At 38.7% G+C, this 18301-nt stretch overlaps 1 protein-coding gene across 3 annotated transcripts; it reads left to right on the forward strand.

Moving 5' to 3' along the window:
* Window positions 1–1225: 1225 nt before the first annotated feature.
* On the forward strand, window positions 1226–17450 carry nrde2 (NRDE-2, necessary for RNA interference, domain containing). Of its 3 annotated transcripts, none has more exons than XM_048191358.1 (15): window positions 1226–1431; window positions 2190–2305; window positions 3570–3678; window positions 4134–4301; window positions 4679–4822; window positions 7219–7687; window positions 7768–8170; window positions 9548–9681; window positions 10975–11098; window positions 11292–11464; window positions 11683–12075; window positions 12402–13333; window positions 16729–16870; window positions 16953–17024; window positions 17138–17450. In XM_048191358.1, exons 2-15 carry the CDS (start codon window positions 2245–2247, stop codon window positions 17261–17263), a joined length of 3450 nt encoding a protein of 1149 aa, XP_048047315.1. In that variant the 5' UTR covers window positions 1226–1431; window positions 2190–2244; the 3' UTR covers window positions 17264–17450. The 3 variants fall into 3 exon arrangements, with proteins under 3 accessions (XP_048047315.1, XP_048047317.1, XP_048047316.1); XM_048191360.1 differs by having other exon boundaries at window positions 1228–1372; XM_048191359.1 differs by having other exon boundaries at window positions 1243–1396.
* Window positions 17451–18301: the final 851 nt, after the last annotated feature.

Genomic DNA, 18301 nt, shown 5'->3' on the forward strand with positions numbered 1-18301 from the left:
TATCAGAATAGTAATATTATGTATTATTTTCTTATAAAATAATTTAAATATATGAGCACGCAATACAGATCAATAATGTGTATTTGATGTAATGTAATTATTTCTTGGATCACTTATTGTTAGTCCTATTGTAGGAACTAATTATACTAACATGTAGTATAATATGAACAAAATATGCATCTCACTCATAAAGGTTCACATATTCAGTAGGCTATATAATTTTCACTTCATTGTTGTAAAAATAATGTGGGCCTACAAAGATATTTTACAGATAAAAATATGGGATTATTTACAAACATCTCACAGCTCATGTACATTCTCATATGCTGATAATTCTGGTTTTTATCTCTACGCAGACCCAAAAATCTTCCCCAAAATGACCTATCAATATGTTCTATAAGTTGTGTAGAAACACAGAAGTTGGCCTGAATAAAATCTAAAGTAAATTCATCAAGTAGCCTACATTTGTAATGAGGAGGATAACACCAACAGGAATACTGTGGCCCCTTTAAAATGCAGGGGCCACTATTAAAACTATAAATGTGATACACAAAAAATAGGCCTAAGTGTAATGCATAAGACAAGACTATGGCAAAATGTACAGCAAGAAGAATAAACACATTCAACATTCACATTCAAAAATGAACTTCAAGAATTAGCTTTTTTTGTGAATTAAGACCTTTTTTATTGTCACAGTAGAAAGTCATCTTACATAAAGGATTCCTTTGGTCTCTTAATTAATTTAATAATTAAAATAATTCCAAGTGAACAGTTAAATTTTAAATAAAACATGAAAATAATTAAAAGTTATATTAATATAATATTATAAATAACTATTGTCTTAACTTTATTTCTGTTCTTTATCACACCAAGTTAAAATAACGTGTTTTTAATACATTTAGGAATATAGGATACGAATTAAAAATTACTTATTAATTAAAAATCACCGAATCTATAAATAAAAAATAAGGACAAGTCGACAACTAGTAAAAATAATTTATGATGATCACATTACAATTAACGGTTTAAGAACACTTTACATCTTGAGGGACTACTTCTCTAAACGGCACTAGTTTCTTTCGTCGGAATATTACTTATTGCATCAAGTCCACTGTCTTTGTTGACGCTAGAGAGATTTCGGCTCAGCATGTCACAGCTTTTATGATTGGCCAGCTGAGACCTGCAATCCGCTCGTGACTGTAACGGCGTCTATGATTGGTTACGTTAGACCTGCAATGCGTCAAGCCATTGCGCTCAGTGTGTCCCGGATCACGCAGCACTGGAACCGGCGGGCCAACAAGCCCTTCGTTTAGACAAGACAGGGCTGCTTAAATTTCTCTCCCGGGATCAGATCTCATAATATAGACTCACCGTGAGCCTTCTTTACATCAAAAAAGTTAAGGTTTAATTGAGTTTTCCTAGAAAGCTGTGGTAAGCACAAGAGCGCTGTCCTCTTTGTACATAAACCGATTTATATACAGTCGTAGATTTAAAAATAAATAACAGTTTAAACAGGATGAAATTAAGGCTGCGACAGCGGAAATAAATACCGATCTGTTATGATAAAAAATTAAAGAGTAATACTTATTAGGACCAAACTTTTGCTAAATATATGCAAAAAACTATTAAGTTACTATTATAGACGAACTTCTGTTCTTATTCTACTGCAAAACAAAAGTGCGTAAAATGTCCTAATCGCCATGGAAAAAGAATTCCCCAAAATTCAGCATTAGTCACCGATTCATTGAATCCAGGACCGTTTCTTTCGAGCCCGATTCGTAATGGGATTTAATTGATATTACGGTTATTATAATACTATAATGGCATAAAATGTTGCAGTTTAATCGAACTGGAAATACGTTTACGACTTAATATGACTTAAATCGAAAAATGACATAATGTGTGACATTTTTATCAACACGCATAAGAAATAGAGTTGTGTTTAACTAATAGTATTTTAATAAAACATGCAAAAACTGTTTCAGATAAGATATTAACTTAAGTATTGTTTGCTAATTTTAATCATTGTAAACTATTTTTATGTTCTAAATGAGCTGAATCAAGAATGCAAGTATGTTGTAATTATGTCATGGCATAAAAGAATTGCTGAATCATTTTTGGAACTGCTTCGAAAGAACCGATTCGCAAAAATGAGTCGGACTTCTCATCACTGCATGCTTTCCTGCCAGGTCGCAGATGGATGACGTAATCGGCGCGCGTCTGTTTTGATCTGAGTGAAGCGACATGGCTCTTTTTCCGTCCTTCGCTGGACTGTCAGGCAGTAACAGCTCTGCTGAGGATAGAGGTAAGCTTTCAATGACCTGCTCTAAGTCTTCATACAACTTCAGGTCAGGTGTACCTAATGTTGCATTATCAAAAGAGAACCTGTAAACGAAACCTAACATTTGTGTTGATTACTCTACAACTTCTGCTTGATTTACTATAGCAGTGTGCAACTGCATTACAGTTTACCAACAGTCATAACATGTAGTAGCCTATAGTAGTCTTTATATTAAATTAATTATACAAGCATCTGTATTATTATACTTCTAGATCAGTGATTTTTGGTGAATTTGTTGGATGATACTAATCCTTTATGAAGCATCTCTACTCTTCGATCCTCTTCAAATATAAAACAGTATCACATAGATTATTATAAAATGTAAACCATTTCAAACCTAAAAACATGCATCATTTTAAGAATAAATCTGTCTCCTGTTTAATTTTAGCAGTGTTAATATGTAAACTAGGTTTTTACTTTTTCTGAAAACAATTTTGCCTGTGCAAAAGGGCCTGTGTACATTGACCCACGTCAAAGTTCCCTCCTCCATGTCTCTGTGATATTTGGGTGCCCAGATATGGCCAGGCAGCCAGGGTACAGACAATATACCAATGTAAGTGAATGGGATATTTCACTTTTTATCATTTTCCAGCCAAAACACACCTGTCGTTCATCTCTATACACAACCATTCTGGACAAGTTACACCGCAAATTTTAATGCGTATGGTTTGTTCAAAGTGAGCAATAGTTGGAGTGACGCTCCACTAGATAGTACATATTCTGCACAAACAAATGATCTTGTATGCTGAAAACTGGGCCATTATGGATTTGGCAATAGTTCAACACACTAATCAGTCAGCCATTCTGTATGAGTGGTTCCCATCTTTGAGCAGTTAGCTAGATGAAGATGCACATCCCAACTAATCAATATCAAATTATTGAGAAAGGACCATTTTCGTACTGAGTACAGTAGAAAAGAACAAACTGCTCTTGCATGCAGATCACCTCTGCTGCCGTGGGGGATTTGTGCAGAATATCGGCCAGGTCAGCAATGCATCTGGCTCCTTCCCAGGCTGAGTAACAGATAGCATCATGCTTCTGTCCTTCTCACTGCTTAAGGGAATCAACCCTCTTTAACTGACAGTTTTTTTGCGTGCAAATCACATCAGATGCGCTCCTCTGAGGATTCGCTTCATTTGGACAGGCAGTCTGTCATGACTGACTGATTTATTCAGTTCTTAAGAGGCAGCAGAGCTAATTTGGTTTGACTGAATGTTTCTTCTCTCAGCTCCAGCAGATCTGGAATGGCTGAGTAATCAGAGCTTCACAGAAGATGCTTTGAAGACTCAAAGGCGTGCCACAGAAAGAGTGCAAGCAGAGGAACCAGCAGGCACAAGGTCATCTGATCCTTTAAACCACAGTGCAGTTATTGACTCAATATTCACTTTATCACCTGTGTGGAACTTCATGTGTGATTAAACAACTTGCATAATAGATTACAAAAGGGGATATGTCAATTATTATTTGATTTCAGAGTAAATCTTGTGAAACAAATAAAATAAAATGTGTATTAAACAAAAATACAATTTTCAGCCAAAGCTGAAGCCGAGCTACATATTTCATTGTCCTTCCCACATTATAATGTTTCTTTTAATAGCTTTTTAAGCTTCATGACTAAATATGCATGTTCATTATTAAAGTACTATATGCCAGACCAGGCTTTAAATGCAGCACACAATTTTATAATTATGTACACATATATGCATTTAAACACATTATCGTATTAACTTTCATGTTTAAAAAAAAAGTGTCTTTATCAGTGAAGATAATTTTCTTTTCTATGTCTATTTAGTGGGCAGAAGCGTAAAGAGAGAGAAGATAGCCATGGCACATCAAAGAAGAGCAAGAAAAAAAAGAAGAAAAAACACAAGAAGAGGAGCAGAGATAACTCGGAGAGCAGTGGTTCTGAATCAGACACCATTTACCCCAGCGACCTGCTAAAAAAGGACAATGCTGACAGGTGTGTTCATAGAAAAATCCTGCAGTATGTTGATCTACTACAGTTAGTCTCTGATCCTATGTATATCTATAAACGGTTTAACAGGGACAGTTCACCAGAAAATAAAAATGATGTCATGTACTCTCATACTCACCTTACTTTCTTCCATTAAACATTAAAGTAGAATGATAATTCAGCTGTTTTCTAGCCAACAAAATGTAAAAGATTTGCAAGTACCTTACAAAGGTTGTTGTGTTTGCATTGTATTTTAGAACTTTGTAATGTACAAAACTTCAGACACATTTCTAGACAGTCCGAGACACATTTAACCCCGGATTTGTGACTAATGGTGTGTGTGTGTGTTTTAATGTCCTTGTTTTCCATCCTCTTTGCTGCAGAGAGGAAGCTCAGGTTCGGGTGAGCGAGACCTTTATGTGGTTGGATGACCTCCAGACCCCCACTGACTCCCCCTTCTGTATCGACAGGAGAGCTGACCGTGCCAACTGGGAATACAAATCCCTCTATAGAGGAGACATAGCCAGGTAACTTTACTCACCATCTCTGTGTGTCTGTCTGTCTCACACATAGATGCTCTCCTCTTTCATTCTTTCTGTTTGGCTGTTTGGCAGCAGCAGCAGGTGCCAGACTCTCCATAATCCAGGGGAGCACTGCGACTGTGCATACGAGCGAGCTGCAGTGTGTATTGTGTCTCTTACAATTGCTTTTATAACCAAGCTTCTGTTTGCAAAGACCCTTTGTAATCCACATGAAATCGTCTGCAACTCCAACTCCAAAAGCACTTTATGGCCTCCTATGTCTTGGACTTGGTGCTGGTAACCCAATGCACAGGACAATGGTGACACCAGAATAAAAATATTCATGATTCTAACACTGAAACAGATTTATTTTAGATGAATATGTTTGCATTCTGTCACTGACTAGATGTATTTAAAATAATGTAGGCCACTTTTTAGTGGTCACATAAGACATTTTGCATTATCAGGACCCACAAATATTCCCCCATTGCTTTATTATGCATTATATTTAACATTATATATAGTAGATTAATGCAATACTGAAACTAAAACTCTGTAAACTTTAAATTTTTTTCTCACACAGTAATTTTCATTTTGGGTGAACTATACACAACACATATTGTTACTATCCACGATTGTTGCATTTTTGTATTGCGATATATTGTGACACAATATATTGTTACACCTCTACTTACTAAATTTTAAAAGTGTGATATTTGCAGGGGAAAAAACATCTAAATGTGGACAGGAAACGTCACTGGTTTGCACACATTTCTAAAGTGTGTTATTTGTAGGGGGAAAACATCTAAATGTGTACAGGAAACTTCTTGTTTGCAAATGCAAGTTTCTTGTATGTACACAAGTGGTTTTCTTGTGAATATCTGCTAAATTGAATTGTATTTTTTTTTAATAATAATAAGTTATTTTGTAATTAAGACTAAAGTTGTGCATAGAGTGTTTACATGCACATCTTACACCAATTATGCTAAATAACTTGATGACGTGTGAAGCTATGTAAATGTTTTTTAATGATCTGAGTAAAACCTAGATTTTTACATTTGACATTTATTCATTTAGCAGATGCTTTTATCCAAAGCGAATTACAATTAAGGAATACATCAAGCGATTGATCTTAAAGAGGCAATAAACACGAGAAGTCCTAGTAATACAAAGTTTCTGCCATTGTTCAGAATAGTACAAGTTAGATTAGGGAGGGAATAAGGAATGGTGAGAGCATAGATGAAGGAATAGTGAAGTAGAATAGAATTTTTATTTCTTTTAGCAGGCTGCAGTTAAGTGCTCATGGAAGAGATGAGCTTTTTACCTATTCCCCCAGTTTTGTGCTGCATGTAAACACCTCTACTGGTAATCTGTTAATTTGCATGTCTGTTTATGGTTTGGTGCTATAACCTGGAAAAAATGAAGCTCAATGCCATTTTCTTGCATCGTCTGGTTTTTATGCTTTTTTTTTTCATAGGTTTTGGTAGTTATCAGTGTAAATACACTCACTTTTAAAATGTTTGCCATTTAAAATCTTTGTGATTTTACATGCTAAACTGTTATTGGTTTTCTCTGTCTTGCATTTATTCAAACTTCTATAGCCACTTTTACACTGAAAAAGTGATATCACTTTACGTGTTGATTCCTGTACTTAACTGTAAGAAATCAAGATGCGTACTGAGTGCGGTGACAATGGCAAAGCGGCTCTGATGGCTCATTTAATTTGTGCAGAAGCCTAAAACTTGTTTTGCTGCCTTGCAAGCACTGATGTTTCCTTCTGGAAATGTAAATCTATTTTACTTTGATGTCAGCATGCAGCTGTAGTTAAAGTTCTGCGCCCCTGCTCTCCATAAGTGTCATTCTGGGTCTTATTTACTCCGGTGTTCTGGCACTGCTGGCTAGAGTGCAAGGTTTATTAGCTGCTCTGAGGCAACAAATCTCACGCCTGGCAGTTCTCCAGCTTCTATCAGCTTTAATCTGGTGTCAGAGCTGCCATCTGTAACTTAAGAGACCACAATCAATACTCACATTCTCTCTCACTGTCCCTCTCTCCCGACATCGCCCCCATACACACTGCTCTAAAGCTGATCAGTATCACGCACAAAGAGTGTGTTCTACAGAGGTGCATCCCAGCACTCTTTTCTTGAGAAGGTCAAGTGCTGCTCCGAAGAGGATACGAATCCCTCATCTTCGATCTATTTCCTTCACATTCTCAAGTTCTCATACTCCCTCAGTCACCTGCCAACTCTTGTTTTTACTTTGTCCTTCATCTGTCAGCGGGCCCAGATGGAATCTAAAAAGTTTCTTCATATTTTCTGCTCTGATTTTGGGGGGGAAAGCATAGTTCTCCACCAATTTAATTCAAACTCATCACTTTTCTTATGTTAACTTTTGCTTTTCAGGTATAAGAGGAAAGGAAACTCGTGCCTAGGTTTGGACTATAGGATGCAGGCTGTAAACTGGGACGACAGTGGCCCAGAGAAGAAGCGGATGGTCAAGAAACCTGACCGCTATTTCTGTCCTTCCACCCTTCAGCGTCTCCGTTCAGATAGTCTGCCGGCTTTGCCCGTACTCTCTGAGGGCAGTGCTGCCAACTCTGATTCCTACATCAAGCTCCCAGCCTGCACTGAAGAGCAGGGCTCTTCCGCCCAGGCACCCGTATCATGGGTCAATCCGCTGGGCATCTATGACCCTGGAACGTCTTTATGGTTGGAAGGCAAGGGTCAATCGGAGGTCAAGGGAGATCAGCAGGACGTTGAGTTTCAAGGAAGTAGCACCACCCTTCTGAGCGCACGAGTGGAGGAGTTTAACAGGAAGCTACGGGAGAATCCTACAGACATCCAGATGTGGCTGGACTTCATACACTTCCAGGTAGGCCTCCAGAGGTGAAATGTATCAGTTTTATTGTTTCTTTTTACCTAACTTACATTTCTCTCTTTGTCTCTGATCAGGATGAGCTGGCCTTCGGTTCTGGGTCTTTCTCTGTTGCCAGTGACAGTGACATGAGAAAAATGTCTCTTCGTGCTGTGCTGGAGAAGAAGCTGTCCATAGTGGACAAGGCGGTGGAAAGTAACCCTGCCAACGTGGACCTGAAACTAGAGAAACTCCGCCTGTGCAAGGAACTATGGGAGCCTGCCGTCCTGCAGAAAGAGTGGAAGAAACTAGTGTTTGTCCATCCAAACAGTGCCCCTTTATGGAGGAAGTACCTCCTTTTCACACAGAGTCATTTCAGCACTTTCTCTGTGTCAAAGGTCAACAGCGTATTCGGAAAGTGTCTGAGTACGCTCAGTGCAGTCCAGGATGGCAGTATGGTGTCTCACCCTCCACTTCCAGGCACACAGGAAGACCTCTTGGGTACAGTGATATTTTATACTTGTCAATTGTAGATACTTGCCAAATTTAGCATTTTAATACTATCCAGATTTTCCACCACAATCTTCTTAATGTCTCCTAGTGTCCTTAGATCATTTTGCATTGTCATAGTTTGGGTTTCACCTCTTTTTGCAGCCGTGGGTTTTTTTTTTTTTTCTCTCCCTCCCCTCATGTTGCTGTGACAGCAGTTGTGTGGAAACTGTAAACTTGTTTTGATTACATGCATAAATATTTGTAGAGTTAAGCAGCTCATGTACAATTTGTGCAAGTGAACAATTTGGAGTACGTTTGGGCTGCCTGCCCTCTGTGTGTGTGTGTGTGTGTGTGTGTGTGTGTGTGTGTGTGTGTGACAGGGATCGACTGGCGGGCAGCAACAGTAAAAGGTGATGATGTGGTGTTTTTGAAGTGGATTGGCATGTTGTTTGTCAGCTAGTTTAGAGGGTGTATTGTGTGGGTCTGTTTAGAGAGAGACAGACAGTGAGTCAGAACACAAACATCACTGTCCTGGGTTTCCCCGCACTGGGATTTGCCGAAATGAACAGCCGTTAAAATCTCTGTGACATTGTGTGTGTGGATGAATGATCAGAATTTGAGCCAGACCCCTTGCTGTTCTGTGCTCTCTGTCACTGGCTTCTCAATTAGCCTAATTAAACAATTACCTTGATAGGTCTGGTCAATGTGCAGCGTGTATCTGGATCAGCAGTCCCAGGGCCCACGTTTGCTGAGCTGAAATTTACACTCAAACTTTGCAATTAATTTTACACAGAATGAACCAGACTGATTATGAGGTCTATAGTGAAATAGAAATAAAGGTCTGACATTGTCATTTTGATGTGAGGGGCCAGTGTTGAATACTTGAATACTATTCAATTCAATTCACATTTATTTGTATAGCGCTTTTCACGATACATATCGTTTCAAAGCAGCTTTACAGAGAATGCATGTCAACATCACAATTTAAAGAATGCAGTTATCAAATAATGTAATAATTTAGGCAATAATTTAGGAATACTAGCACATCTTAGGGATAGTTTATCTGGAAAACTACCATCATTTACTAACCCTCATGATGTTCTAAATCCTTTCTCTGTTTCTCTGTAAAAAAAAAAAAGTCTTACAGGTTTAGAACAGCATGAGGGTGAATTAAAGATTATTTTGGGGTAAATTATTCCTGGAAGCCAACAACTCTGTGATTCTGTGCTGCCCTCTTGTGCTCAGAGGTGGCAGTGCAATATTAAGTATTTCAGTGTTTTTAGGTTAAATCCTCATTTGATTCATTTATTCTCATATATATATTTAATATCCATGATCAAATGATCAAACTTACAGAGAAATAAAGTATTTTCTCTTGTCTGGCAGATATCTTTCTACAGCAGTGCCATTTCCTGCGGCAAGCAGGTCACACAGAGAAAGCTGTGTGTCTCTTCCAAGCCCTGCTGGACTTCACTTTCTTCAAGCCAGACAGTGTGAAAGATCTGCCCACTAGACAGCAGGTACTCACACAAATACAAAAGTATTAAAACCCTGTTGTAAAAGTTGCATCCTTTTAATTCATCCCCTTTGAAGCACTGCCGCTACAGACATAAAAGTTAAGATGAACGTCTTTGGTATTCTGTTACATTCCCCCAAGAAATGTGTCCAGTTGGGGTCAGGTAAAAACAGAATAATCAAGTAATTATTCAGGCAGCCCACCAAATCAAAACATGTAGCTGCTTTTACTGTGTAGTGAAACTGTAACCCTGTAGTTCGTTTAAGATAAACATGGGATCTGTGGTAAAAAAATATTTAACAATATACAAGGATATAGAACAGAGGACTAACTATATATACTATATTGCACAGTATACAATAAAGGAAGGTATTTGCATGTTTATGTGAAACTTTGGCCGTTCTGGCCTCTTTTTTTCGGTCGCAGGATTTGCTGAAAAGGCATATTCACATGCACTGTTGCTTTTTAAAACACTTTTTTTAACAGCAGAAATATCTGTCCTGTCAACAAACACGTACATATTCTGCTGAGCAAGACCTAAATATTCCTAGAAAGTCAGATCACAGACACTTTTAATGTGAACTTGATATGCTCAGAATCTGATTGTTGGTGATTTATTAAAAACATGATTTTCATTTCAATTTGTGATTGATTTCTCCTATTATACCCATCCTACATTATTACTCATGATAAATAACTGTGAACCTTCGTACCTTTTCATTTCTTCTTATCCTTGAACTTTAGGAGATATCAATCAGTGACACGCACATCACTCTTGTATTAATAACCCTGTCATCCTGTGATGGGCTGACCACTCCTGGTCTCTTTCTGTGATTGGTTGAGTAAGTTCTTAGTGCTGGTAAGGTTTGGTACTGCAGTAAGAGGTAGTTTTTTAGTGGGTGATAACTGCAAATTAAATGAGATTACAACATTCAGCTTGTTCAGTACACACTTTATTGCACTTTTATGTGAATGAGAGGTGCTGTTAGTGATTCTACAAATGGATCGCTCTGTGAAAACCCGGAAAGTATCAGTGTTTTAAAATCCAAGACCGAAAAAGGCATGAACCAACCTTTTGTAGAAAATTTAAATTTTCTATATATGCTTAGCACTAAATATTTCATAAAGAAAGGGTATAAATTCTATAAAAATTCTAGTAATTCTAAATGAATGGACAAATCATGAAAATCCATTGGTTTAAATATGTGTAAAATTTGATGTATTGTTTGCTTTTATTTGTTGTTCTACTTGTGTTTTTAGGATATTTATAATCTTTTCTATTTCTTTGTGTGTCCAGGTGGAATTTTTTGAGCCATTTTGGGACAGTGGAGAGCCCAGGATAGGGGAGCGGGGGGCTCGGGGTTGGAATGCTTGGATGCATCAGCAGGAGAGAGGAGGATGGGTGATTCCACCTGAGCCAGGTGTTCAAACCAAACACACACATAGATGTAGATAATTGCCAATGTACTATAGTGTACTGTGGAACTGATGCTCAATTCCAAGACATCAAAGCACCCCCCCCCCCCCCCCAACAAAAAAAAAAAATCAGTAAAATATATGATGTTTTTTATCGATTTTGAGAGCTAAAATTACATTGAAATCTATGGCCTGCAGATGATGATGATGAAGAAGAGCCTGAGGACTCTGAGATCAAAGACAAAACCAGGCCTAAATGGAAGATCTGGTTAGATGTAGAGGCGTCCCGTGAGGCAAATCACTGGTTGCCATGGAGACCAGATAAAACCAAGGGCCAATCAGAAGAGGACTGTGAGGATCCTGACAGGCAGGTGCGATGTTTGTTTGTTGACTACCTGATGAGTAGGCCCAAATAAAATCTGCGGATGTTTTTGCATTTTTGTTGAGGGAAAATTCTGCAAAATAGATTTTAACCTGTGGATTTTAACACTCTGTTTTTATTGTTTAATGCAGTCAAAATTAGCCATAATATTTGCAAGATATAATAAATGTTCTAATTGTGCATAAATCTCTCCCTCTCTCCGTGCAGGTCTTGTTTGATGATATCGGCCCATCTGTGATTCGTGTGGACAGACCAGATCTCCAGCTGCAGTTGATCCTGTCATTCCTGCAGTTCCTAGGTCTGCCTGGACCTTCAGGAAGGTTCTCTACAACCTCTTCCTCAAACATTCTACTGGATGATCTGACCTTCCTTGAAGAGGGCCCAGACCCGGAGCGACCTCTGACCTGTTATGACCTCCCAATGGCTGGGATCTGTGCAGTAGGTCACATGACATTTCTGGGTGACTGCAGGAGGCAGGCAGGGCTGTGTAAGGCAGGGGAGGAGTTTCTCCAGAACGTTCTACAGCAAACTCTCCCGCTCGTTTCTGCAAAGGATCAAGCTGTTATTACACTCTGCTGGCTGCAGTATGAGAAACTCAAGGTCTGTATGTGTGAGAAAACCATAATTTCTGCATTCATATACTTTTGTCATTATACAAGCTCAGAAAGAATCGACCAAGTCACATTACATACAAAATCTAAAAAACAAAACAAACAACAAAAAAAACTCTGTTCATGACAATTAAAAAATGAATAATGTATGTATAATCATAATCATGTGATTAATCTGAATTATATGAATATAAATATATAAATTGTCATTTTACATTCCTGACATTTCTTAAAAATTATTGTGAAATTTACCATAATTTGTACTACTTAAATTCAATGTTTGTGTCAACCTTCTTCATTGCTTTTCTGTTGTAGGTGCTGAGATGTTTACGCAGTAGAAATAAAAGGCAACTGAAGTCTCAGGGGAAGCGTAGTAAACGACTAGCTAAGCGGCTGCTAAAAGAGCCAGATAACAGGGGCAGTCTGGCACTTTGGAGAGAGTATGCCTATCTGGAGTGGCTTCTGGGTAACCTGGAAGAGGCACGCAAAGTATTTGACACTGCCTTGGCCATGGGCATGTCTAGAGGACTTAATGACCCTGTTCTCTGCAACCTCTGCTTTCTCTATGCCCAGTTAGAGGTTGAGCAGGCCTTAAATGGTGGGACAGTCTCCACTTCCTCCAAAGCTGTCTACATTCTCACTAAATTAGCCGAGGGTGCTGCTTACACTCCTTTCTCTGGCCAGATCAACCCAGTGGCCATACTAAAGGCCAGAAAGGCCTATGAACTGGCCCTGTCAAACTTTTTACCTGAGCAGAGCACAGGCAGCAATTCTGGAGCTCCAAAGAAACTGCACAGGACATCCAGCCTGGTTGGATGCTTTGGGCTTTTTCAGTACCTGACAATGGGGATAGATGCAGCTGATGCCGTGTACAGTCATGCCATCCAAAAACTGATTCCCAACAACTTGAATTCAGAAGTGACAGATGTATCTCTGAGGACATCCAAGGTCTTTGCAGACTGGGAGTCTGTTGCTATGCAGCATGTAGCACTGCTGCGCCACCACACCAACACCAATGTGTTTCCTCTCTCCCGGTTAAGACTGGCACTTACGGATGCTATCTCCTTACTGCCCTCCAGTGCCTCGTTATGGCATCTCTACCTGCAAACAGAGAATCGCTATTGCAGTGCAAGCCGTGCCCGAAGGTTTTTCCACAGTGTGGCAAAGAAAACTGACAGTGTTGTGCCGTATCTGTTTGCCATCACTGCAGAACGACAACTCAAACAGCAACTTGACTCTGTGCAGAGGTAAGGAACAAAAAAGCTCTTGTGAGCTTTTCTGTACTTTTTTTCCCTCCTTTTTTATGTTCCCTTTTCATTTTTGTTTTCTTGTTCCATTTCCATTTTTTCATGTTTTGATTTGGTTTTGATTTTGTTTGGTGTTGTGTTGTTAGTACACATCTCGCAATGCTCAATTTAACACATTGTAGCTAATGTGTTGAAATGGATTTCAAAATGTGACACAACACAAGTGTGTTGCATTCTGAGTGTTGCAGCAAGGGCCACTATAGCCTTTTTTATATTTTCTCCTACAGTCAGTAGCCGTGTTTCCACTGTTACTTCCGGGGCTTGATCGGGCCTCATTGGGGTCAACGGCCAGGGATTTTTGGCCCACAAAATACCTTGGGGCAGGAAACGATCAACAGCGCTGCTCATTCCCTTGTTATTATATCAGGCTACCAGTTAACTTAAACATTTTAGACATTTAAACAATTTTCAGCTCAACTCACTTTCAGACACCAGCGAGTGTTTTAAATAATTTCCTCGCGATCTGATGGGGATTCTGATCACCGTATGAGGCAGAAATATATGCGGTACTGACCATTCAGAGACTGCTTGAAGAACATAGATGACGTAGACAAAACATATGTGATTATTATTGTGTATTTATTTAGTTTCATGTTTTGTGTCTCTTCACTGTGCCTTTGATACCAGACTAAAGCATCCGCATATATGTCATAAAAAACACGTTCGGCTCAGGTCGCATAATTTCATGAAAAATTAATAGAAATGCTCACTCTTTGTAAAGAAATGTGATACAAACATATGATATTTTGTCAACATTTTTCTAAATGTGTAAGCCTTTGAACTTAAAAGCCTTAAAGTAGTTCACTTTCAAATGTAAATTAATTCATTAATTATTTTTAATTAATAAATTATATTTATTATTAAATATCCTGACGTGTCCAAGCTTTATAATGGCGGTGAAGGGAAACAATGACTATGAAGCGTTTTGAACTGTGAGAGGCATTACACTTTCTTCCTAAGTTGAATACAGAAGGCGGTCTGGTGGAAGCAAGATTATTTTATGTCATAACTTGTTAAATATGGATATTTTTCTTACACAAACACATCGCTTCGCTTCAGAAGGCCTTTATTAACCCCCCCGGAGCCGCATGGAATGTTTTGCTTTGGATGGATGCAATTTCTTGAGCTTCATACTCGTTGATCTGTTCACTGCCCTTATAAAGCTGAGATGAGTCAGGATATTTATTATAAGACATATACAGGTGCTGGTCATATAATTAGAATATCATCAAAAAGTTGATTTATTTCACTACTTCCATTCAAAAAGTGAAACTTGTATATTCTATTCATTCATTACACACAGACTGATATATTTCAAATGTTCATTTCTTTTCATTTTGATGATTATAACTGACAACTAAGGAAAATCCCAAATAGTATCTCAGAAAATTAGAATATTACTTAAGACCAATACAAAGGATTTTTAGAAATCTTGGCCAACTGAAGAGTATGAATATGAAAAGTATGAGCATGTACAGCACTCAATACTTAGTTGGGGCTCCTTTTGCCTGAATTACTGCAGCAATGCGGCATGGCATGGAGTCGCATCTTCCTCTTCACAATACCCCATAGATTTTCTATGGGGTTAAGGTCAGGCGAGTTTGCTGGCCAATTAAGAACGGGGATACCATGGTCCTTAAACCAGGTACTGGTAGCTTTGGCACTGTGTGCAGGTGCCAAGTCCTGTTGGAAAATGAAATCTGCATCTCCATAAAGTTTGTCTGCAGCAGGAAGCATGAAGTGCTCTAAAACTTCCTGGTATATGGCTGCGTTGACCTTGGACCTCAGAAAACACAGTGGACCAACACCAGCAGATGACATGGCACCCCAAACCATCACTGACTGTGGAAACTTTACATTGGACCTCAAGCAACGTGGATTGTGTGCCTCTCCTCTCTTCCGCCAGACTCTGGGACCCTGATTTCCAAAGGATATGCAAAATTTACATTCATCAGAGAATATAACTTTGGACCACTCAGCAGCAGTCCAGTCCTTTTTGTCTTTAGACGCTTCTGACGCTGTCTGTTGTTCAAGAGTGGCTTGACACACGGAATGCGACAGCTGAAACCCATGTCTTGCATACGTCTGTGCGTAGTGGTTCTTGAAGCACTGACTCCAGCTGCAGTCCACTCTTTGTGAATCTCCCCCACATTTTTGAATGGGTTTAGTTTCACAATCCTCTCCAGGGTGCGGTTATCCCTATTGCTTGTACACTTTTTTTTCTACCACATCTTTTCCTTCCCTTTGCCTCTCTATTAATGTACTTGGACACAGAGCTCTGTGAACAGACAGCCTCTTTTGCAATGACCTTTTGTGTCTTGTCCTCCTTGTTGCAAGGTGTCAATGGTCGTTTTTTGGACAACTTGTGTAGCCTAAAGAACTAGTCTGAGAGACCATTTAAAGGCCTTTGCAGGTGTTTTGAGTTAATTAGCTGATTAGAGTGTGGCACCAGGTGTCTTCAATATTGAACCTTTTCACAATATTCTAATTTTCTTAGATACTGAATTTGGGATTTTCTTTAGTTGTCAGTTATAATCATCAAAATTAAAAGAAATAAACATTTGAAATATATCTGTGTGTAATGAATGAATATAATATACAAGTTTCACTTTTTGAATGGAATTAGTGAAATAAATCCTTTAATGGGGTTGTTTTGTGCATTCCTGTGAGCATAAATAAATGTAAGCAGATGCAGCTGAATAGGTAAGTGTTCTCTTTTTATGTGAAATGGTAAATACCAGTGTGATTTAGCATGATTGATGTGCACTCCTGACACAAATTAATACATTTCTGTCGCTGCAACTTATTTTTATTTTAAAACATTGATCAAATATCAATGCTGGAATCTAAAGTTTTTAAGTGAAGACCAAAAGTTTTGCGATCTTGCTAGTTTTCAGTCAGCTGGTGAAATGGTGAGGTTGTGTGACGTCGTTCTATGGAGGCGTATTAAGGACAGGATTTAGGGTAGCGCATCTGGGCTACTGGGCCGACAGTGGAAACGCAACTTAATTTTAGCCTTGCTCGACTTGCTTATAGCTAGCTACCTGAATAATTACAATAATCTGTGGCCGGTTACATAAACTGCCAAGACTAGCCTTGTACTGTAAGTTAGTTACCTGATTTTGTTTTCTTCAAGACTGGTCCTAACTTTTTAAAGTCAGTTACATAAAAAGGTAGTTTGGTCTACATTGAATCAGAAAAGTAAGACTGATTACCCCTTGGCTAACTGCTAGTTGGTCAAACTAGTTCTTAAGAGACGGTCTTAACATAGTGGCTAAGTTTATGCAACTGACCCCTGGTTTAGTAGTACAAACTGATGTCTTCTTTATCCAAAGGTCTCGTCTTTCTGGAGAAGCTCTGCCCACCCTTCAATTGAATGGTCTTAGCAACCGTATCCGCTGTCTGTTTGAAACTGCTACAGCAACAGAACATGGGGCCCATTGTCCTCTGCTGTGGAGGATGTATCTGAATTTCATGGTAAAGTTATAAACATGACAATTTAGAAATGTTCAGAAATACCCAGCAATAAACCGCTTGATGCCCTGTGTGTTTTCCACAGGTATGTGATGGGAATGCAGAGAGGGCCAGTGGAATCTTCTACAAGGCTCTACAGGATGTGCCCTGGGTAAAGGTAAGATTCAATATACTCACACAGGCAATTCAAAGTATGTTACTATGAAAATGTCTCCACAATTAACAATTAATTTACAGTTTAAGTGCATCTGTCTGTGTGTGTATCTGCAGGGCTTGTACATGGATGCTGTGCAGCTGTTTCCTGAACGTGTGGAAGAGTTTTTAGACCTTATGACTGAGAAGGAGTTGCGTCTGAGAGTGCCCATGGAGGAGGTGGACATCTTGCTGGAGGACTAGCCATCCAAACCTTTTCCATAATACTCTGGAGATCAGAAATCGCTGACCACCAACCAAGAGAAACTAATCTCTCTGAAAAAGAGCTAAACAAAAGAACAAAAAAAAAAAAAAAAACAGATTTTATTTATTTTTATGTATTGTTGAATGTATTTTTCCATGATTTGGGGAATAAATGATTACATTTTAAGCTTTCTGTCTTCTTTTAAATTGAATGTTTTGAGAGTTTATCATGGTTTGTTCGTAGTGTTTCAGTTAGCTGAGTGACCTGGGGCCTGTACCATGATGGTATTTGAACAAACTCAGGGTTACAGGATTAGTTTCGAGTTGCCAAATCCAAACCAATTCAGTCAGGTTTTGTTAGTACCATGACGCTGATCATCAACTTCCTCTGTCAACCTGGGCTTTGATCCTGAGTTAAGGTTAAACATCAATAGCGAACATCCCATCCCATCTCATCACATGCTGTGGAACAGTGAAACTGCGATTCAGTTCTCTTCTGCAGAATATTAAGAGATTGAAAAATATTAAGAATTTAAACAAATTTACACAGCAAGAAGAAAAGAGCTGTCTATGAAAGAGGACAACTAAAAAATCGGTGCAAGTTGTGAAGTTAGTTGATATAGGTATAGAGAGAATTGAACATTTAAGCTCTCGTGTAGTCATTTTTATTGATTCTGAAGCTTATTTATATTAACTTTGTATTCATTTGAGATCTCTTACCTGGAACATGGATCTTAAGAGTGTATGCTATGGCGATAAAACCCAGGGCTGGTGCAAACTAAACTGAAACCTACCTGGCTAGCCACCTAAATTGGCTTCATGGTGTATAGGCCAGGGTAGCGTTTCCCAAAAGCATCGTAAGCCTAAGATGATCGTAGCTCCATTGGTTTCAATGGAGCTAAGATCAACTTAAGCTTACGATGCTTTTGGGAAACGCAGCCCAGGTTAGTCTAGAATTAGAACAAGTTTCAAGCCAGCTACAATTAGCAGATTGATTTGGCCAGCAGAGGGCATCAATACCCTCTGTCCTGTGTCCTG

This window comes from Megalobrama amblycephala, linkage group LG5, assembly GCF_018812025.1.
Source record: "Megalobrama amblycephala isolate DHTTF-2021 linkage group LG5, ASM1881202v1, whole genome shotgun sequence".
In the NCBI taxonomy this organism is placed as follows: domain Eukaryota; kingdom Metazoa; phylum Chordata; class Actinopteri; order Cypriniformes; family Xenocyprididae; genus Megalobrama; species Megalobrama amblycephala.